Source organism: Lycium ferocissimum, chromosome 5, assembly GCF_029784015.1.
Source record: "Lycium ferocissimum isolate CSIRO_LF1 chromosome 5, AGI_CSIRO_Lferr_CH_V1, whole genome shotgun sequence".
NCBI lineage: Eukaryota > Viridiplantae > Streptophyta > Magnoliopsida > Solanales > Solanaceae > Lycium > Lycium ferocissimum.
This window is the reverse complement of record NC_081346.1, coordinates 57418937-57437853: the sequence shown is the minus strand read 5'-3', so window position 1 is coordinate 57437853 and position 18917 is coordinate 57418937. Positions and strand designations below refer to the sequence as shown.

General features: G+C 32.9%; 1 protein-coding gene across 1 annotated transcript; it reads left to right on the top strand.

The window, feature by feature from the left end:
- Positions 1–7366: 7366 nt before the first annotated feature.
- Positions 7367–8853, top strand: LOC132056935 (uncharacterized). Its single transcript, XM_059449347.1, has 2 exons — positions 7367–7870; positions 8544–8853. Exons 1-2 carry the CDS (start codon positions 7439–7441, stop codon positions 8616–8618), a joined length of 507 nt encoding a protein of 168 aa, XP_059305330.1. The 5' UTR covers positions 7367–7438; the 3' UTR covers positions 8619–8853.
- The last annotated feature ends 10064 nt before the right edge of the window (positions 8854–18917 follow it).

Genomic DNA, 18917 nt, shown 5'->3' with positions numbered 1-18917 from the left:
ATGCTAGACTTTAAAAAAGGTCTTAATGTCTTTTTTCATTTGATTCTTTCAAACTCAAATGACTGGACCCTCATCCTCTGTCAAGCCCTTAGTTCTCCTTCTTTCACTGTTACGATCTCCATGTTTTTTTTTCTAATCTGAATAACCTGATGAGGGTTCGGTCATTTGGGTTTGAACGAATCAAATGAAAAAAAAGATATAAAAATCCTTTTTTTTTAGGTTAGAATAAGCATGTATTTGCACATGATACATTTTAATATTTTTTATTTACTAGCTAGGTCATTAGTGAACGGGATAAATAATGCGAAAAAATAAATCCAATGGGGTAAATAATACGAAAAAATAAGTTCGACTCCTGCATAGTTTAGATGTGTAGCTGCAATTTCGCCATATTTTGCGGGTATTTCTATATCTTATCCCTTTGTTTTATATTCTAAATTCTTATCTTTAAAATTAATTAATATTTTCAAGCAAGATGAATTTACTGGCTTTCACATGAGCAAGAGATACCTTTTAATTAACCATCTTGCATTTGCTGATAATATAATTTTCTTTTCTAGTGGTTACAAGAAATCTTTACGCTTGTCTCGTCACCAAGGTCTTATTTCAGGATAGCTTGTTAACAAAAGTAAATCTTGTGTTGTCCTTGCTCTAATTCAACTACAAAAGCAATATCCAGAATTGAGAGGATAACTAGAATGGAGCATAGAGATCTTCCCATTAAATATTTTTGGTGCCTCTTATTCATAGGCTAGGATCATGAATTTTTAGCCTTATTTCACATCTTTGTTAATTAAATGTTAATTGTACTTGAGCTATGATGTAGTATTTTACACTCATTATGTGTGTTTTCTTGTGTAGGACTTGTTCCCGAGTAAACGAGCATTTTTAGAGCTTAAATGGAGATTTTAGGACTTCAAACTCTGAGTAGAAGTCCAACAAATAAATTGGGAAGAGTTCGGGATTCAAGGACCGATTATGCATGCTAAAGAGTGAAGAAAATAGACAAAAAAATGAGGCTGCAGAATATTTGGCGGCGGTAGGCCAATTTCGGGTTATTTTATTTTTCAATTTTTTTAACGGTATTTTGGTCCGAGCACTTTTGGGGTATTCGTAACGAGTTTTTGAATGGACTTTTGATTTTTGACTGCTACATCTTAGGAGACAGCTTAGAGTTTTAGAGAAGACTTTGCTACTTTCTACAATCGATTCAATACGAAAGTTTGGATCGAAAGTTGGTTGTAATGACTTCTAGTTTACTTTCTTCTACTATTATGTTTACTTTTGCTATTATGGAGTAGTTTATCTTAGGGTTTTGACGGACATGGTGTCTTGAGACTTATTTATGGATTAACTTCGTTCTTGTTGGAATTCTCATTTGGAGTTTTGAACGTTATGCATATGTTTTACTTCTTTTAGTTAATCGAAAGAGAACTACTTTATTGAATATTTATGCTAGTATATTGTTGTTGAAATGAAAGTCTTTTGAGTAATCATAAGAGCTTCTTTGAATTGTTCTTGAATCAAGATAGGAAGATATTCGAGAGAAGTTTTCCTTTTATTAAATCCATTCGATAATTCTAGCATATGCTCTTGAGTTTTAAATTAGTCTATTTTGGAAGATATTTAGTTCATTCGAAAGAAGAGTTTAAATATTACATGTAGACTAATCATTCGTTGAAATCGAAAGAATCAGCGAACCTTCGAAAAAAAAAACCTTGAACGCTTATTAATCCTGAATATTTCTTTTGCACCTGTCTTGTCATTCGCCCTTAACTCTCCTATTGATAGTAATCCTTGATCAATTTCTAAGTTTTCATTATTATTTTAATTCAATAGTAAATTTATTACTCGTGGTTTATGATACGCTCAAATTACACCTATTAATGGTATAACGCGGACGTTGTCAAATATAGTAACCCAACAAGGTTGGGGTCGAATCCCACAGGGAATATGGTGCGAAAAGGTTACTAAAGTAGTGGAATGCTAAATTTAGGTCCAATGTCTTAATCCGATGATTTTGGTAAAAGTTGATGTTTCTATGACTAATTGCTATCTACTTGTTTTGGTGGAAATTAATGGTAAAAGAAACTAAGGTTGTGTCTCCGTTAGATAGAGTATATGATCATGGGTATTAATCTTGATATACTTCTAATGGATCATTATATGAATGCACTAAATTTCTATATGAATCTCTACTATTTCCCAATAAATAAAGATTATCTCTTTCTATGATTTTCCCAAATATAAGAAAGTAACTATGAAGAACGATTAATCATGCCAAGTAAATTCTTCTTATTCCTAAGTGAATTTATTAAACAAAGTTTAAAGCTTTGAGTCATTGTTATTTATTCTTACCAACCCTAATTATTTTTCCAAATAAATCAAGGTTTATGGCTTTAATCAATGTTTGCAACCATTAATTATGAATGAAGAATGAAGAATAAATAAACCCTAATAATCCATTATGTGTATATCAATCACAAACCCAATCACAAAACACCCATCATTGGGTTCACAACCCTAGTAAGGGAATTTGGCTACTCATAACAAAGAACAAGAAATAAGAAATTGAAGAATTCATAGTTGCTTACTTTGGAAGAAAAGAGGAATTGATAATACTTGAATTGATGTTTGAACCTTCAAAAACTAGAGAGTATTTAATGTTCTAAGTCAAGAGACAAAAATATAATAACTGATAACTATTAAAACCCTACAATGACTATTTATAGGTTCTGAAAACGTGAAAGTTGCAGATTTGCACTTTGGTCCCCGTCGATACGAAATACGGTCCGTAAAGTGAAATACGGACCGTAAACCAGTTTACGATAAGGTATTGTTTCCAGTTTTGAGCAACTTCAATCTCTTGAAATACGGACCGTAAATCAATTTACGGTCCGTAAACTGCCAAGTCGTCTTTCAACTTCCAAAACTTCGACTTTCTGCCAGATGCTTGAATGGTTAAATACGCTTTGAAATATGGACCGTAAAGTGGAATACGGTCCGTAAAATTTGTTCGTAGATCACCATTTCTTAGTCTGCCTTTCTGGTTCTGCTTATTCTTTAATACGCCCATGGAATACGGCCCGTATTTGGGAATACGGTCCGTAAACTGAGTTTACGGCCACTTCTGCACTTTTAACTGTTTTCATTCCAAATCTGTTCCGTTACCTGAAAAACACTAAAAACACATTAAATAGACACCAACTTGCTTAAAAACAAGTAAAACTTCTCGTAAGAAGGCCTCGAATGTGCCATAAATTCCCGACACATTAGTTTACACCACAAAAACTCAAAAGATTTGCTTTCCTGAATAATACTGAGAGAGACTTTGTTTGACTTATTAATAACACCAATCCCTATGGAGATGATCTTAAACTATATTATTTTTTACTAGCGAAGCGCTTAAGAAAATTATATTGTGTTTTGCGCTTGTCGCCTCTGTATGTAGACTGGAATGTGGGGGCATGGCTTGTATGCTACATAGCCTGGGGCCGTCAACCTTGATTTGATTGAGGGCAAGTGAAGTTGTAGGCTGGGGGATCGTCTAGAGTGGGTCATGTAGGTTATGTGTTGGACCGTTCTTCGAATTATGTCAGGGGATCATGTGTCCGGGGCATGCTCAGGGCACCGTATAATTTTTGCCACTACATAGGCCATCAAAGCATTTATGATGAATAAATTAAATATGCGTTCAAGTTTAAGATTACAGTTTATGATCAAGCTTAAAAGTCCTTATATTTATGTTTTGTATAGAAGAAACATAGAAATCATAGAGATTGTACTATTCACAATATTTTAAATAAAATACTATATTTATTATAATATTCTCCAATCTGGATATTTTCTCATGAGTGAAATTTATTATTTATAATAACATAAATAGGGGGATTTAATGCTTCTAATTGTCGGAGACATGTTCTTGGGGTTATAAGATTGATTCTATAAATTTTTGGAGGTTACACATTTGAGTGTCATTTGGACATCCACTAATATTAACTAGGGATATTGATACCTATATAGAACCTCCAATCGATATCGATATTTGCTTAGCTAAAGAATATATTTCACAACTGAAGCTCAAAAAGCTTACCATTGTATAGTCGTATCAAGCGAAATCAATTAGATAGGAGATTCAAAAGATTCTCCTCCTAATTTCACTCTTGAAATATATATCCCTTCCAAAAATTAACATAGCCCTTTTCATCTCAAATCAGAGAAACCAAAAGCAAAAATCAAGAGTAAAAAGCATATTTGAACATTATTTTCTTCTTGGGTGAGAGTGGGTAGTGTAGGAATTGGTTGGAAACACCAGCCCATATACAAAATTAAAGAAGATTACAAGTGATTTGGACTTTTTTCAAGTAATATGTCAAACCTATCCTTTGCAATGTGTGTATATCACATTGTACATAGTGTATATCTAAGTATATCATACAAGATTGTAATGGTCCTTATCCATATATCGTGTTGTATGTTCTGTATATCAGTGTATATATCACACAATTTTTCATGAATTTGCACAAATATACATGAGATGAACGGATATACAGTGTTAATATAAATTGATATACATGTGATACAATGGGGATACACAAATGGATTCTTCTTTAACCTCGAGTTTTCAATTTGAAATAGGATTTAAATCTGCTGAAAATCCTCTCCAATTACTTCCAATATTGATATTCATGCTCTCTAAGATATTTTCAACAAAACTCAATATCACCTAAATGAGACAAATCACAAACACGCAGATCGAAAAAATTGAACACATCTTCCATCCAACAAAACTCAACACCACCTAAATTAAGATGATCTTTAATGGTGTTTTCGGATCCTTACGTTCAAAAAGTCGATGGAGAACCCAAAAAATGAGCAAATATTCCATCCAACAACGAAGTTGATGAAGAACCTGAAAAATAATGGAAAACTTGCACTGCAATACGAAATCGATGAAGAACTAATAAAGATTTCTTAGCCAAAATAAGGAAATACAGAGTTATGGAAGAAAATATTGAAAATTTTGGCTGAAACTGCTATGAAAAAGAGGGAGGGTAGTAAATACTTTTTATTATTTTTGGGTGCAATTCTTTTAGATAAATTTAAATTTAGACTATCGAGTTACCAAAAAATAAAATCTTTTATGTCAAATATTGAACATACTTGTCATATAGTGCCAATTTGTCTGTTATTTATGGGAAAACTACGTTTTCCTTATTTACACAACATAACGATATTTTACTGGCTTGTGACGGATTTTCATATATTTTTTGTTTTTTAATTTTATTTTCAGAAAATAATTTTTTTTAAAAAAATATTTTTATTTTTAAAAATTATTTTAAACTTAAAAAAAATTGATATTTTTAAAAAAATTTACTTTTAAGATTTTTTTTTTTTTTTGGCTAAAAGGCTACCTCAAATTTTTGTGTATGAAAAATATATGAAATGTCTATGTGTAAGCAAAATTTTTAATATATTTTTTCATACACAAAATGTGAATGAAATTCTAAGTCTTGAGAGAGATATACACATTTCATACCATTCTCATACATAAAATTTTGAGCGTAATGTTTAAGCCTTGATCGAGATATACACATTTCATACACAAAATTTGAGCGAATTTTTTAAGCCTTGAGCAAGATATACACATTTCATACACAAAAATTTAAGCAATTATTTTAAGTCTTGAATGTTGTATCAAAGTTGTATACAATATTGTTGTAGTTGTATTAGTTATAGAGAAATCTAACATGAACTTTATACATGAAAATGTGAGTGAAATTCTAAGCCTTGAGCGAGATACAAATTTCATACCATTTTTATACATACAGTTTTGAGGTGATTTTTTAAGCCTTGAAGAAGATATATACATTTCATACAGTTTTCATACCGTTTTCATACACTAAATTTTGAGCGAACTTTTTAAGCCTTAAGCAAGATATACGCATTTCATACATCAATTTTTGAGCGAAAAAATAAAAAATAAAAAAATATTTTTAAAAAAAATATATATTTGTTTTAAAAGGTATGTTTGTTATAGGGTTTGTAATGTTATCTTTTGTAAATAGAAAACTATCGTCATGTTTCGTAAATATTTCTCCTTAATATATATATATATATACGTAATTTACCTATTATTTATTATAGCAATATTGCACTTTTTCATCTAGCGGAAAATTCCTAATAACCTGGTCGCATGGTTGGGAAGGTATTGGGCCTTGACACCCTCGAAGAGCCCTCTCCACGCACCAATATTTGGGCAATTTGCACGACTGTCCTTCTTTGGGGGTGATCTTTAATTTTTGTCTCTCAAATTGCTGGTCTTTAATTTAGGCCCTTCACCTAAAATATTTTAGAGGTTCTGGGTTCGAATCTCGATTTAGTCATAAAAATAAAATAAAAATTCGTAAGGCAAGTGGCCGCAAAAAAGCTCGCTTATGCGGCAGAACTTTGCGCTTAAAGATAACTAAAAGTACGTAGCTTATAAGTATACGTAATATCCGAAAGACTTTTCGATATGCATTAAGGCAACATCTACCGCATAAGGCACACTTTAGTTATGCCTTAATGCAAACTCTGCCGCATAAGGCAGACTTTTTGCAAAATCATACCTTTCAATTTTTTTTTTTTTTACTGAGCGGGGATTTGAACCCAGAACCTCGAAATATTTTCAGCCACTTTTTTAAGCGAAGGGAAAAAAAATTAAATACCAGTTCCTTTGAAGGACAATCCGCGCAAATAATTGGCAATATTTCAGATCCGAAATAGGGGAATAGAATGGGTCATTTGCAGTACTTTTGTCCCTGTTTTGCATTGATCTTTAATTTTTGTTTCTCAATGCACACAATCTTTTTGGGAGACATAGATTTATATTTTTGTATGTAATATTTCATAAATTATGTCTCACACTCTTAAAGAATTTATGCCTAACTAGGCAGAGTGGCGGATCAGAACTCTCATCAAGGAGACCAAAATACAAAGAAGTCAAGAGAATTCAACATCTACCGTATATATAAAAAAAAAAAAATTTACTCTTATATATATAATGTAATTTTTTGCCGAAAAAGATTCAGATGAACCCTCTGCCCCTAACTAAACATATGCTCGATTGCAATTAAAAACCACCCCATTTGAAGGCAAAATTACAAGGCAGCCCATTTGAAAGGCAAACCGTGCAATTTCTTCCAATAGAATAATTGAGAAAACTGAAGTGGCTCTAGAATTGTCCCACTCAATATAAAAGCCTAACACGTATGATGCAACGTGTTAATTCTCCATGCACCACGTAACTTCTCATGCCAACACTAACCTTCTTTGGACAAATGTCATCAAATCCCTTTACTCCTCATCAGCCTTCCCTATTTATTTTCCCCATCCAACAAAAAATCATCCATACCAATCTAAAACAAGAACTTAGAAATTTCACAAAGGGCGAAAAATGGCAAATGCAAGTGATGAGTTCAGGCTAGTGTCACCAAACATAAATCATGAAGGAAAATTACCAAGAAAATACACAGATGAAGGTCAAGGTGCTCAAAAGAAAATGTCACCACCATTAGAATGGTACAATTTACCAGAAGGGACTAAGAGTTTGTCACTAGTGGTACAAGATATTGATGCACCTGACCCAGATGGACCTATTGTACCATGGGTTATTTGGGTTGTGACAAATATTCCACCAACTTTGAAGGGTTTGCCTGAAGGATTTTCTGGTAAGGGAGAGGAATTAGGTGGAGATTATGCTCGTATTAAAGAAGGAAATAATGACGAAAAAGTCCCTGGATGGCGTGGACCTACAATGCCAAGTCATGGTCATAGATTTGAGTTTAGGCTTTTTGCTTTGGATGATGAGCTTAATCTTGGAAACAAGGTATATCCTACAATTTGTAATACTTTAATACTTCATCTCTTTTTTAATCTGTTGTTTATGGTTTTGGGCACATCCATTATAAAATTATGCGAAGGCACCCATTATCGGGTAGCTTAATTTTTTTATATGAGTATTAATTAATGATAAAGGGTGGAATTGCAAAAAATGATAATTGCAGTCTTGGTTTAATTTCTCAAGAGAAAAATATGTTGGGACCAATTTTTTATAGCTAAAGAGAGCAGAGGATCAGGAGAGTTCTTCTGAACTGGGAAGTTGGACAAGTTCCTACAAATAGGATGAAATATCACTCTTTTGTATGACCCCTAACCAGATATCTTTACATCGTACAATTATATGAAAATCTTTCTGAAAATGTTAGGATCGGATGTCTTGTGGAGCCACCAATTTTCCCCTTATTCAACAACTTGTGAACGTAGTATCCTCTGTATTATGTCAGATTAATTTGATCTAGTGAAACGACATGCTCCATTTTTGAGTCAATTCCTCATATGGTCACCCAATTAAGGAAGGAAATTACCTAGTAAAGTCACTTATCCCCCTTTTTTTTTTTTTTTTGATTCAAGTTTATACATTAAATATTTAAGAACCTCAAGTGGTTGACTCGCACACCTACAGACAAATAACGTAATGTGGTTTCTTGGATGCTTGGCAGGTGACAAAGGATAAGCTACTGGAAGCTGTTGAGGGTCATGTTCTTGGAGAGGCTGTTTTAATTGCCATATCTTGAATGTATATATAGCAGTTGCTATTTTCCAGATGTGACGATATTTTCATGCCGCTTTATGGCATGAACTTGAACTAGCTAGTGTAATAAACAAGATAATTAACCAGTGACAAGAGTTGTTCCTGCGTCTTTTTTTATTTTTACTCGTAAATTGTGTTTTGATAATGTCGTGTCATAATTCCGAGAATTTGTATACTGCTGTTTGAATGTGTGAGATATGTTTTGGTTGTGTTGTTTCCATTGTTGAGAATTTGTTGGGCACGATTGGTTGCTCACTAACTTGAATTTTATTATTCATTTGCAAGGTAAGTATCAGTTTCAATTTTACACTTCTTATGCTATTTCTTGCATTCACACTTTTAGCAGCTTCTATTGTTGCTCTTTCGCATTTCCCACTTGATCATTCACTAAACACACATGTTTTGGTTGTGCTGTTTCCATTGTTGAGAATTTGTTGGGCACGATTGGTTGCTCACTAACTTGAATTTTATTATTTATTTGCAAGGTAAGAATCAGTTTCAATTTTACACTTCTTATGCTATTTCTTGCATTCACACTTTTAGCAGCTTCTATTGTTGCTCTTTCGTATTTCTCACTTGATCATTCACTAACTGCTTGCTTCAACAACGTTCTTTACTTAAGACATTCACTCATGTGGTGTGCACACTTTCTTGTCTTGATTATATATACACTCCTTAATTGTGCACTCACTCTCTATTTGAGTATGCATACGAATCTTGATGGAAAGATTTATATTAAGAATATTTGCCACTAAATATTTTTAGTTATCTTTTGCTAGAATCACTTCAGAATTTTCATTCTAAATTTCCACTCTTTATTCTCTACAATTCTTTGGACATTCAAGATTGTTCATTCAAATATTGTAGATATCAATTAAGTTGGTGGTGGATTTTTAATATTGCCTCTTAATTGGATTTTTCTTTCATCCATTGTGAGTGATTCTTGAGATCCTCCAAACATCATGATGTAAGCCTTTTGCAGATCTCTCTCTTCGATTACTACTTGAAGTTTCTTCAAAGGTATAGCCTCTTTAAAACTTTGAGCAGCTCAATTAACGCTGCATCTATATTATATACTCGCTCCGTTCACTTTACACACTTCTTAGAAATAATACTTGATGTAATAATACTTGAAGTGCATATTTTTAACCTTTATTAGTTAATGTATAGTTGCATTGGACTTGGAAAATAATTTGGAATGAGTAATTAATGTTAATTGTAAAATAGGAAAAATAAATTATTTTTCTCTTGATATGGAAAGTGAACATAATAAAAGTGAAAATTAAAATAGTGGATAAGTAAAAGTGAACGGAGAGAGTACTTAGGACTTGTACGGCTATGAGAATTTTCGCCTTTTCCTGAAAATCTTCTCTCTCTATTTGAGAATCAGACATAAAAATTCAAATACAATTTGAAGTTGTATTTAAAATTTGAAAAACATTCAAAATTATATATTATTTTTTTTTCATTTTTAGTACATTCAAATAATTAAATATTCGTTGCAAAAAAATATAATCAAACACAACTCCCTGCTCAACTTCAAAATTTCAAATAAAATGAAAAATATTTGGTTTTCATGCCTAACGCTTACTTAGCGTTTAGATGTTGTGTAGACTATGTTTGGATGTTGTGTAGACCTCTTTTAACTGCAGTTGTGGCGTTTCTTTTGGATTTTTTCTTGCAACACTTCTGAAGTTTCACATATGAGCTTGCCATGAACTTATATTTTTCTTTTGTGGAGATACTTTTGGTGTGATTTGCTAGTGCTCAAGTAAGCAAGCAGCGTGAAGCGTGAGAGCATTATGACCTTTTCAATTTAAGCATTTCATCATTCTCGTAAGAGGAATGAGTGCACTTTAAGACTAAACAAGTTGTTCCCTCCCTGACAGCGCTGTCTTTGTTGTTAAGTTTGAATTTGTCATATGAAATTTGAGCTCTTCTACTTTATATTTATTTAATATGAATATTTCTTATAGAAATTTTGAGAAAATCTTATTTCAGATTCTGAAACTTATTTATGAATTCTGCTTCTTTTTGCTGCTCGACATTATTTTGTGGTGTAGGGTTTGAGTAGTCAATAATAATTTCTAATTGAAAAAATAATATTGTATCTGGGCTGTAATTGGAGAGATCTGAGTAAAGTACGCCAAGTTTTTATATATTATGCTTAAATTAAAATTAAATTATATCCTTGGATGAATTCTCAAGAATAATCACACTTCTTCCCTAAATGACGCTGTCATGACTCACTCATGCATGCACTAATATTGCAAAGAACATCATAATCTATAATTATAACACAAAAGATAAGCTCCTCCTTTCCTCCATTAACAAGGTTCTAAGCTCAGAGGAAGAACAAGGAATCAACGAGGTAAAAGAATGTTTTGTCGGCAAAGGAAAGAGACTGGACAATTATATTTAACCGGGCCAAAGCAGTTGGGCCTAGTGAATTAGTGACATAGGAGAAGCCCAATTGACAAGTATTCAGCCGACTAAGCCCAAATGAAAATGATTCCTGAAATAGCTAATATTTGTTGGGGTAAAGGACAAAACTAGCCATCCGGCCCAAACTATTGGCAACCGGATGGCCCAAATTTCCCCAAATCCATTTTGTAACCTTAAACTAATCCCAGACGCTAGCTGATACTTATTTATGTACCTTATTTAATCACTGCAAGTCACCTAATATAATAACCTGTCTTCTAGAAACAAGGACTCCCCGCACGAATATATATATATATATATATATATATATATATATATATATATATATATATATTTTTTTTTTTTTTCATTTCATTTCATTTCCTTGTTAATAATTGACTCACTCTTTTGCAACAAGTATGTGAAATTGAACATATGTTTTCATATAAAAATGTCAAAAGCAATTAGTCACCAGCCTCACACCCGCCGCCCTCCTTCCCCTCACCTCGAAACAAATAAAGGTACTTATTTATGTACCTTCTTTTCCAGTTTGAGTTTGATTGTCCATTTTCTGCTTCTTTTCATGTACATCAAAATGGAAAAAAAAACAGCAGAATAAAGGAAATAAAAAATATATAATATATATATCCTTATTTTCAAGTAGTTTACAATAATTCACATAATTAGATAAAGGAGGGCTTAGTGTCTTGTGCATCTCTATAAAATAAATATTTTTGTTTTAATACTTAGGTTTTCATTTTCTTTTGGTTAGTTTCAAGGCTTTCTAAGGTTTTTTCTTTTGTAATAATTTCCTCTTTTTCCCCCCTTTTTGGTCAATGATAACTTTTAGATTTTTTTTCTTTTTCAGAATATGTATACAAATTGTATCCTTGTAGTATAGAATATGTATCACTATTGTATGTGTATAGAAACTGTATCATACATATAGAAATCGTATCATTGATATATAGAATATGTATTCAGTATTATATAAATTGTATCATTGTTATATATAATATGTATCAATATTGTATATGTATAGAAACTGTATCATACATGTAAAACTGTATCATTGATGTATAGAATATGTATCCCTATAGTATGTGTATAGAAATTGTATCATTATTTTATATAATATGTATCAATAATGTATAGAAATTGTATCATTATTGTATATAATATGTATCAATACAGTATATGTATAGAAACTGTATCATTAATGTATAGAATATATATCTATACAGTATGTGTATAGAAATTATATCATTGTTGTATATAATATGTATCAATACTGTATGAGTATAGAAACTGTATCATACATATAGAAACTGTATCATTGATGTATAGAATATGTATCCCTACAGTTTGTGTATAGAAATTGTATCATTGTTGTATATATAATATGTATCAATACTGTATATGTATAGAAACTGTATCATAGATATAGAAGCTGTATCATTGATGTATAAAATATGTATCCCTACAGCATGTGTATAGAAATTGTATCATTATTGTATATAATATGTATCAATTGTATAGAAATTGTATCATTATTGTATATAATATGTATCAATACAGTATATGTATAGAAACTGTATCATTGTTGTATAGAATACGTATCCCTTTAGAATATGTATAGAAAATGTATCATGGGCCATTTAACTATAGGTGACTCTTAAGTCTTTTTATTGAGTGGAGGTGACTCAAGTTTTAATTATTGAGTGGAGGTGATGTTTTTTGATTAGTGATTAAGAGGTTTTGACCTTGCCCAAAAGTTTTTATTTTGATACTTTGACCCTTAACTTTATTTTTAATACTTTGCCCTCAAGTTTTATTTTTAACACTTTGACCCAGCCAATATAAGCCCTAAAATACCAAAATGGGTCCAAAAAAAAAAAGGGCGCCAATAGTCGCACCCGTTTTTGCTCTTTTCCCTCCACTGTTCTTCTTCTCCTTCCTCGGTTCATTCTTTCTCCTTCTTCTTCTTCTTCTTCTTCTTCTTCTTTTCCATCCGCCTGTTCTCATTCTTTTTCTCCCTCCATTCTTCTTCCTCATCTTCCATTGCTGCTTCCCCTGCTTCTTCTTCATCCATTGCTGTGCCATTTTGAAGAATCTGCTCAACAAAAGAAAAAACTAAACCACCAGATTTGTAATTTTTTTGGCTGGATTTCGTTAGTGTCTACATGGGCATTACTTCATAAGTATTGCTGCTTCCCTTGCTTCTTCTTCTTCCATTGGTGCGGCATTTTGAAGAATTTGTCAATAAAATAAAAAAAAAAAAACGAAACCAAACATTTTTGCAATTTTTTGGTAGGCATTACTTCAGAAGTAATTTCCGCTCATTTGGTAAGTAAAATATTGCTGTTTTGTTTCAATTATTTATCTGGGTTTTGCTGCTGATTTTCCAACAATTTACAGTAGCAATTGTACTTGTTGCAACAAGTGCTAAAGCTGCTGTATAAGAGCTTCTAAATTTTTGCAACAATCGTTGTAGTTTTAAGTATTTTATAGTTTATGCAACGATTATTGTAATTCTTTGCCACAATTACAACAGATTATGTAGTTATTGCAACTTCTATACTAATTGTTGTTAAATACGTAGTATGAATAAGTTGCAACAGATTTGTGTGTTGTTACAAGTAGTGTACTACCTGTTGCAACAGGTATCTTACTTGTTGCAACAACTCACTGATCCGTTGGATTCAGCTTCAGTCCAACAGAACCCAAAAACTAGACCTAAAAAACTGTAGCTGACTCCAACAGATTAGTTAGTTGCTGGAACAAGTGTATTACCTGTTGCAATAAGTAATATACTTGTTGCAACATTGCAACAACTCACTAATCTGTTGGACATCTTCAACTGTCTTTGGATTAAACAAAACTCAAAAAACTGAAGTGACTCAAACAGATTAGTTAGTTGGTGCAACAAGGATAGTACTTGTTGCAACAGGTAATCCACTTGTTGCAACACCTGATTCATCTATTCCAACAAGTCATTAAGTTATTGTATTTTATTACTATATTGTCATGACCTTTTTTAAAAAAATATATATATATTCAGGTAGCATTAATGGGGGACTCAATAACAATAGGTGTTGATTGCCATGGTGAATGGATCGAGAAAAACAATCGATATATTTGGCGATGGAAGGGTAGTCACATGTTAGAGACGATAGCGATGAGTGTCCAAAGAGATGTTGTGTTTGATGATTTTGTGAACTTAATCATCACCTGTTGTGAATAAACGATCTTGCCATCACTTACATGCATAGCTCTTTTGAAAACCAGAGGGTTTTGCCTTTTAAAATAACCGATCAGGATCGTTTGCGTACTTATTTGAATGATGTAGCTAGGCCCATTTTAAGGGTATACGTGGTTGGAAGCCCGGTAGAGAACCATAATTTAGGTAAGACCAACAAGATGTGTTAATTGATAAATTGGATGGGGTGGATATGGATATGGATATTCCAGATAATGGAAGTGGGGTGAGCCGATTCCTACACACGAAGTTGCGAGCAATACACCGTGTTCTACACAATCTTCACAGTGCAGCCATGTTCAAGATGATGAAACAGGCTTTTATAAAGGAATGTCATTCAAGAACAAGGAACAACTAGCAACTATGTTGAAACTTGCTTGCGTGAAGAAAGATTTTACACTCAAGAAGGTGATTAATTCGCGTACTGTGTATTGTTTTAGATGTGTACATCGGAGTGCAAGTGGTGGTGAGGGCTATGAAGCTTTTAAGTTCGACGAGATTTTGTATTACAACCTACGTAAAGTATCACACATGTGGTTAAGCATATTACTAGCCATAATCCACACGCCACAACGAAAGTCATTAGTGAATACTTCAAATATAGATTTCCCGACAGTAAAGGCCCATCTACAAAAGATATGAGCCAATCATTCCGCGTAATTGGGTTGTAAGGTAAGTTATTGGAAGGTCTGTAAGGGCATGGAGATTGCAAAATCTTTGACAAGGGGGACACATGAGCACGGGTATGCAGTGCTTGATGCGTACCGTTATATGCTTCGTTCCGCAAATCCAGGAAGTAAGACGACATTGAAGGTTGATGCTAATGGGAAGTTCAAGTACTTTTTTGTAGCCTACAAGGCTTGGATGCTTGGTTTTGCGCAAATGAGAAAAGTCATAGCTGTCGATGGGACATTCTTGAAGAGCAAGTACGAAGGAGTGTTGTTGTCAGCCGTGGCGCAAGATGCGGAGAATCATGTTTTTCTTGTGGCATTTTGTGTAGTGGACAAGGAGTGTGATGCCTCATACAAATATTTTTTGAACAAATGAGAAGCTTTGTAGATGATACCAAAGAGTTGTGCATAATTTCTGATAGGCATCCAAGTATCAAAAAGGCGATTTCAATTGTCTTCCCTTTATCTCATTATGGTTGTTGCATGAAGCACCTTGGGAAAATCTCCGACCACTTTCACAATACGAAGGTCGTATCTCGAGTTTTATAAAGCGGTAAAATCGTACAATATAGATGAGTTCAATGACCATTTCAATCAAATCGGAGATATACCGTCCCCCGGAGCCGCCGAACATCTTGAACGTGTTGGATTCCACGGATGGAGCGGGTATTAACCCGAAAATAGGTATTCATACATTACTTTTCCAACAAGTAACACATCTGTTGGAACAACTACCTCACTTGTTGCAATAGGTAATTTAGTTGTTCCAACAACTCACAATTAGTTGTTGCATTTTGTTATGACACGGAGATAATAAGCGAAGCTCTCTCCAACAAGTAACACATGCTTTTCCAACAACTACCTCAACTTTCAAACAAATTTAGTTGTTCCAACAACTCACTTAGTTGTTGCATTTTGTATACACAGACAATAATCAAGCTCTCTCCAACAAGTAACACATCGTTGAACAACTAACTTAACTTGTTACAACGTTAATTTAGTTGTTCCAACAACTCACTTAGTTGTTGTATTTTGTTATGACACAGAGACAATAACTGAAGCTCTTTCCAACAAGTAACACATCTGTTGGAACAACTACCTCACTTGTTGCAACAGGTAATTTAGTTGTTCCAACAACTCACTTAGTTGTTGCATTTTGTTATGACACAGAGACAATAACTGAAGCTCTCTCAACAAGTAACACATACGATTGGAACAACTACTCACTTGTTGTAACAGTAATTTAGTTGTTCCAACAACTCACTTAGTTGTTGCATTTTTGTTATGACACGAGACAATAATCGAAGCTCTTTCCAACAAGTAACACATCGTTGGAATAACTAACTCACTTGTTCTAACAGTGTCACTTAGTTGTTGCAACATATTTCCTAAAGTAACACATATTTAATGTTTGATATTTTCCAACAGCTATAATCGTTTGTACGTTAAGGATTACGTTATTGTTTATTTTCACAGTATAATCTTATGACGTCAAACATTGCTTTGAGTCGGTGAACTCAATGTTCAATGTTGAAAGAGAATTTCCATTCTTGCTTTATTTGATGCCATAAACAGGAGATTTGCAGAAAAATTTCATGAGAGGCGTATGGAGTTCATCGACTCACCAAACATCTTTGTTCCTTCAGTTGATTTTTTTTTTCAAAATTTGTCAACTTGGGGAACAAGTTATTAGCCCATCAAATAGCCAACTACAAGTTCAGCGTCATCGGTCACGGTGTAGTTGCGACAGTCGATCAAGCAAAGTAGATCTTATACTTGTAGAGTTTTTGACCTGGACAAAATACCTTGTCCACATGCAATGGCAGCGCTTCGTGTCCAATATGGTGACGACTTTGGAAGGCGGATTTATGACTACTCATCTCCATATTATAAGGTGGAGAATTACATAATTGCATATTGTGAGGAAATTTGTCCTGTGCCTTCTGAAGAATCTTGGGAAGTTCCTTTGGAGATTTTAGAGAGAGATACCTCCTCCATATGTTGATCCAAGCAAACCCGGAAGAAGGCGGACAAAGAGGAGGCGTGGAATCGGGGAATCATTTTCAACGAGGAAAAATAAATGCTCCTTATGCAAAACAGCTGGCGACAAAAAACCAACATGTCCAAGCCTAAATGCTCCATAGTTGTAAATTGCATTATGCTTTAATAATAGTTATCTGTTGAACTTTATGACATTTTAATGTTATTGTTTCTTAGCATGGTAATTTATGTTTAACTTGTTCAAATCACAAATGTGTGTATTTGTTAATAAATTATTGAATAGTTTCCGATCTTGTTAAATCAAAACAACTAAGTTACATGTTGTGTATTTTTGCAACTAAGTTATCTGTTACAACTTGTGTTTTATCCAACAAGAGTTAGGATTTGTTCAACAACTTACTCACTTGTTGGGTTTTATCAACAAGTAACGTGCGTTAGTAACTTGTTGCATTATCGGATACAAGAGTAATGGATTTGTTCAACAACTTACTTTGTTGCAACGATAAGTTGTTGAACATATTACAAAAAATTGGAGTTTTAATAGATTATCAAATCTTTGCTGCAACTAAGTAAGATGTTGGGGGTTTTTAACTAACTTACTTGGTTCACCCATATTTAGTGACTTGTGTTTTATCCAACAAGAGTTAGGATATTTAGTGATAAACAATGGAATACTTAATCAATTTTATATATTTTGAGTCAGCAAAGAGGATCTCCTAAGTCAGTATGCACTAAATCGAGTGATCATTAGAGTGAATTGATGTGAACTACCCGATTCACCCATATTTAGTGATAAATAAAGGAAATCAACCATATTTAGTGATAAACAATGGAATACTTAATCAATTTGATGTATTTTGAGTCGGACTCTAAGTCAATGCACCCATATTTAATTGATGTGAACTTCTTGATTCACCCATATTTAGTGATAAACTAAGAAAATCAACGATATTTAGTGATCAATGTTTAATACTTAAATCAATTTGATGTATTTTGAGTCAGCAAAGATGATCTACTAAGTCAGTATGCACTAAATCGAGTGATCATTAAATATGAATTGATGTGAACTTCTTGATTCACCCATATTTAGTGATAAACTAAGGAAATCAACGATATTTAGTGATCAATGTTTAATACTTAATCAATTTGATGTATTTTGAGTCAGCAAAGAGGATCTCCTAAGTCAGCATGCACTAAATCGAGTGATCATTAGAGTGAATTGATGTGAACTACTTGATTCACCCATATTTAGTGATAAACAAAGGAAATCAACCATATTTAGTGATAAACAATGTTTAATACTTAATCAATTTGATGTATTTTGAGTCGGAAAGATGATCTACTAAGTCAGCATGCACTAAATCGAGTGATCATTAGAGTGAATTGATGTGAACTACTCGATTCACCCATATTTAGTGATAAACAAAGGAAATCAACCATATTTAGTGATAAACAATGGAATACTTAATCAATTTGATGTATTTTGAGTCAGCAAAGATGATTTCCTAAGTCAGTATGCACTAAATCGAGTGATCATTAGAGTGAATTGATGTGAACTACCCGATTCACCCATAGTTAGTGATAAAATAAGGAAATCAACAATATTTAGTGATAAAAAATGGAATACTTATCAATCATATTTGTTGATAAACTAAGTAAATACTTGCAAGTCACATATGTTCAAGAACTTTATTGTTGCAACAACTAAGTAAATTGATGTAAAAGAAGATTCATATGTTCCAACAAATTCATTACTTGTTGCAACATCTTCAGATGGTTCCGGATTATTTGCATTTCCATATGTTCCAAGATCCATATAAATTCCAAAGATTCATATATTCCAATGATTCCTTACTTGTTGCAACATCTTCGAATTCTTTGGATTATTTGCAATAGAAGATCTATATGTTCCAACAGATTCGATATC

Coding starts and splice junctions, on each gene's coding strand:
- LOC132056935 (XM_059449347.1), top strand. CDS start 7,439: ATGGCAAATGCAAGTGATGAGTTCAGGCTAGTGTCACCAAACATAAAT. Junction 7,871..8,543: donor AGCTTAATCTTGGAAACAAG/GTATATCCTACA, acceptor GATGCTTGGCAG/GTGACAAAGGATAAGCTACT.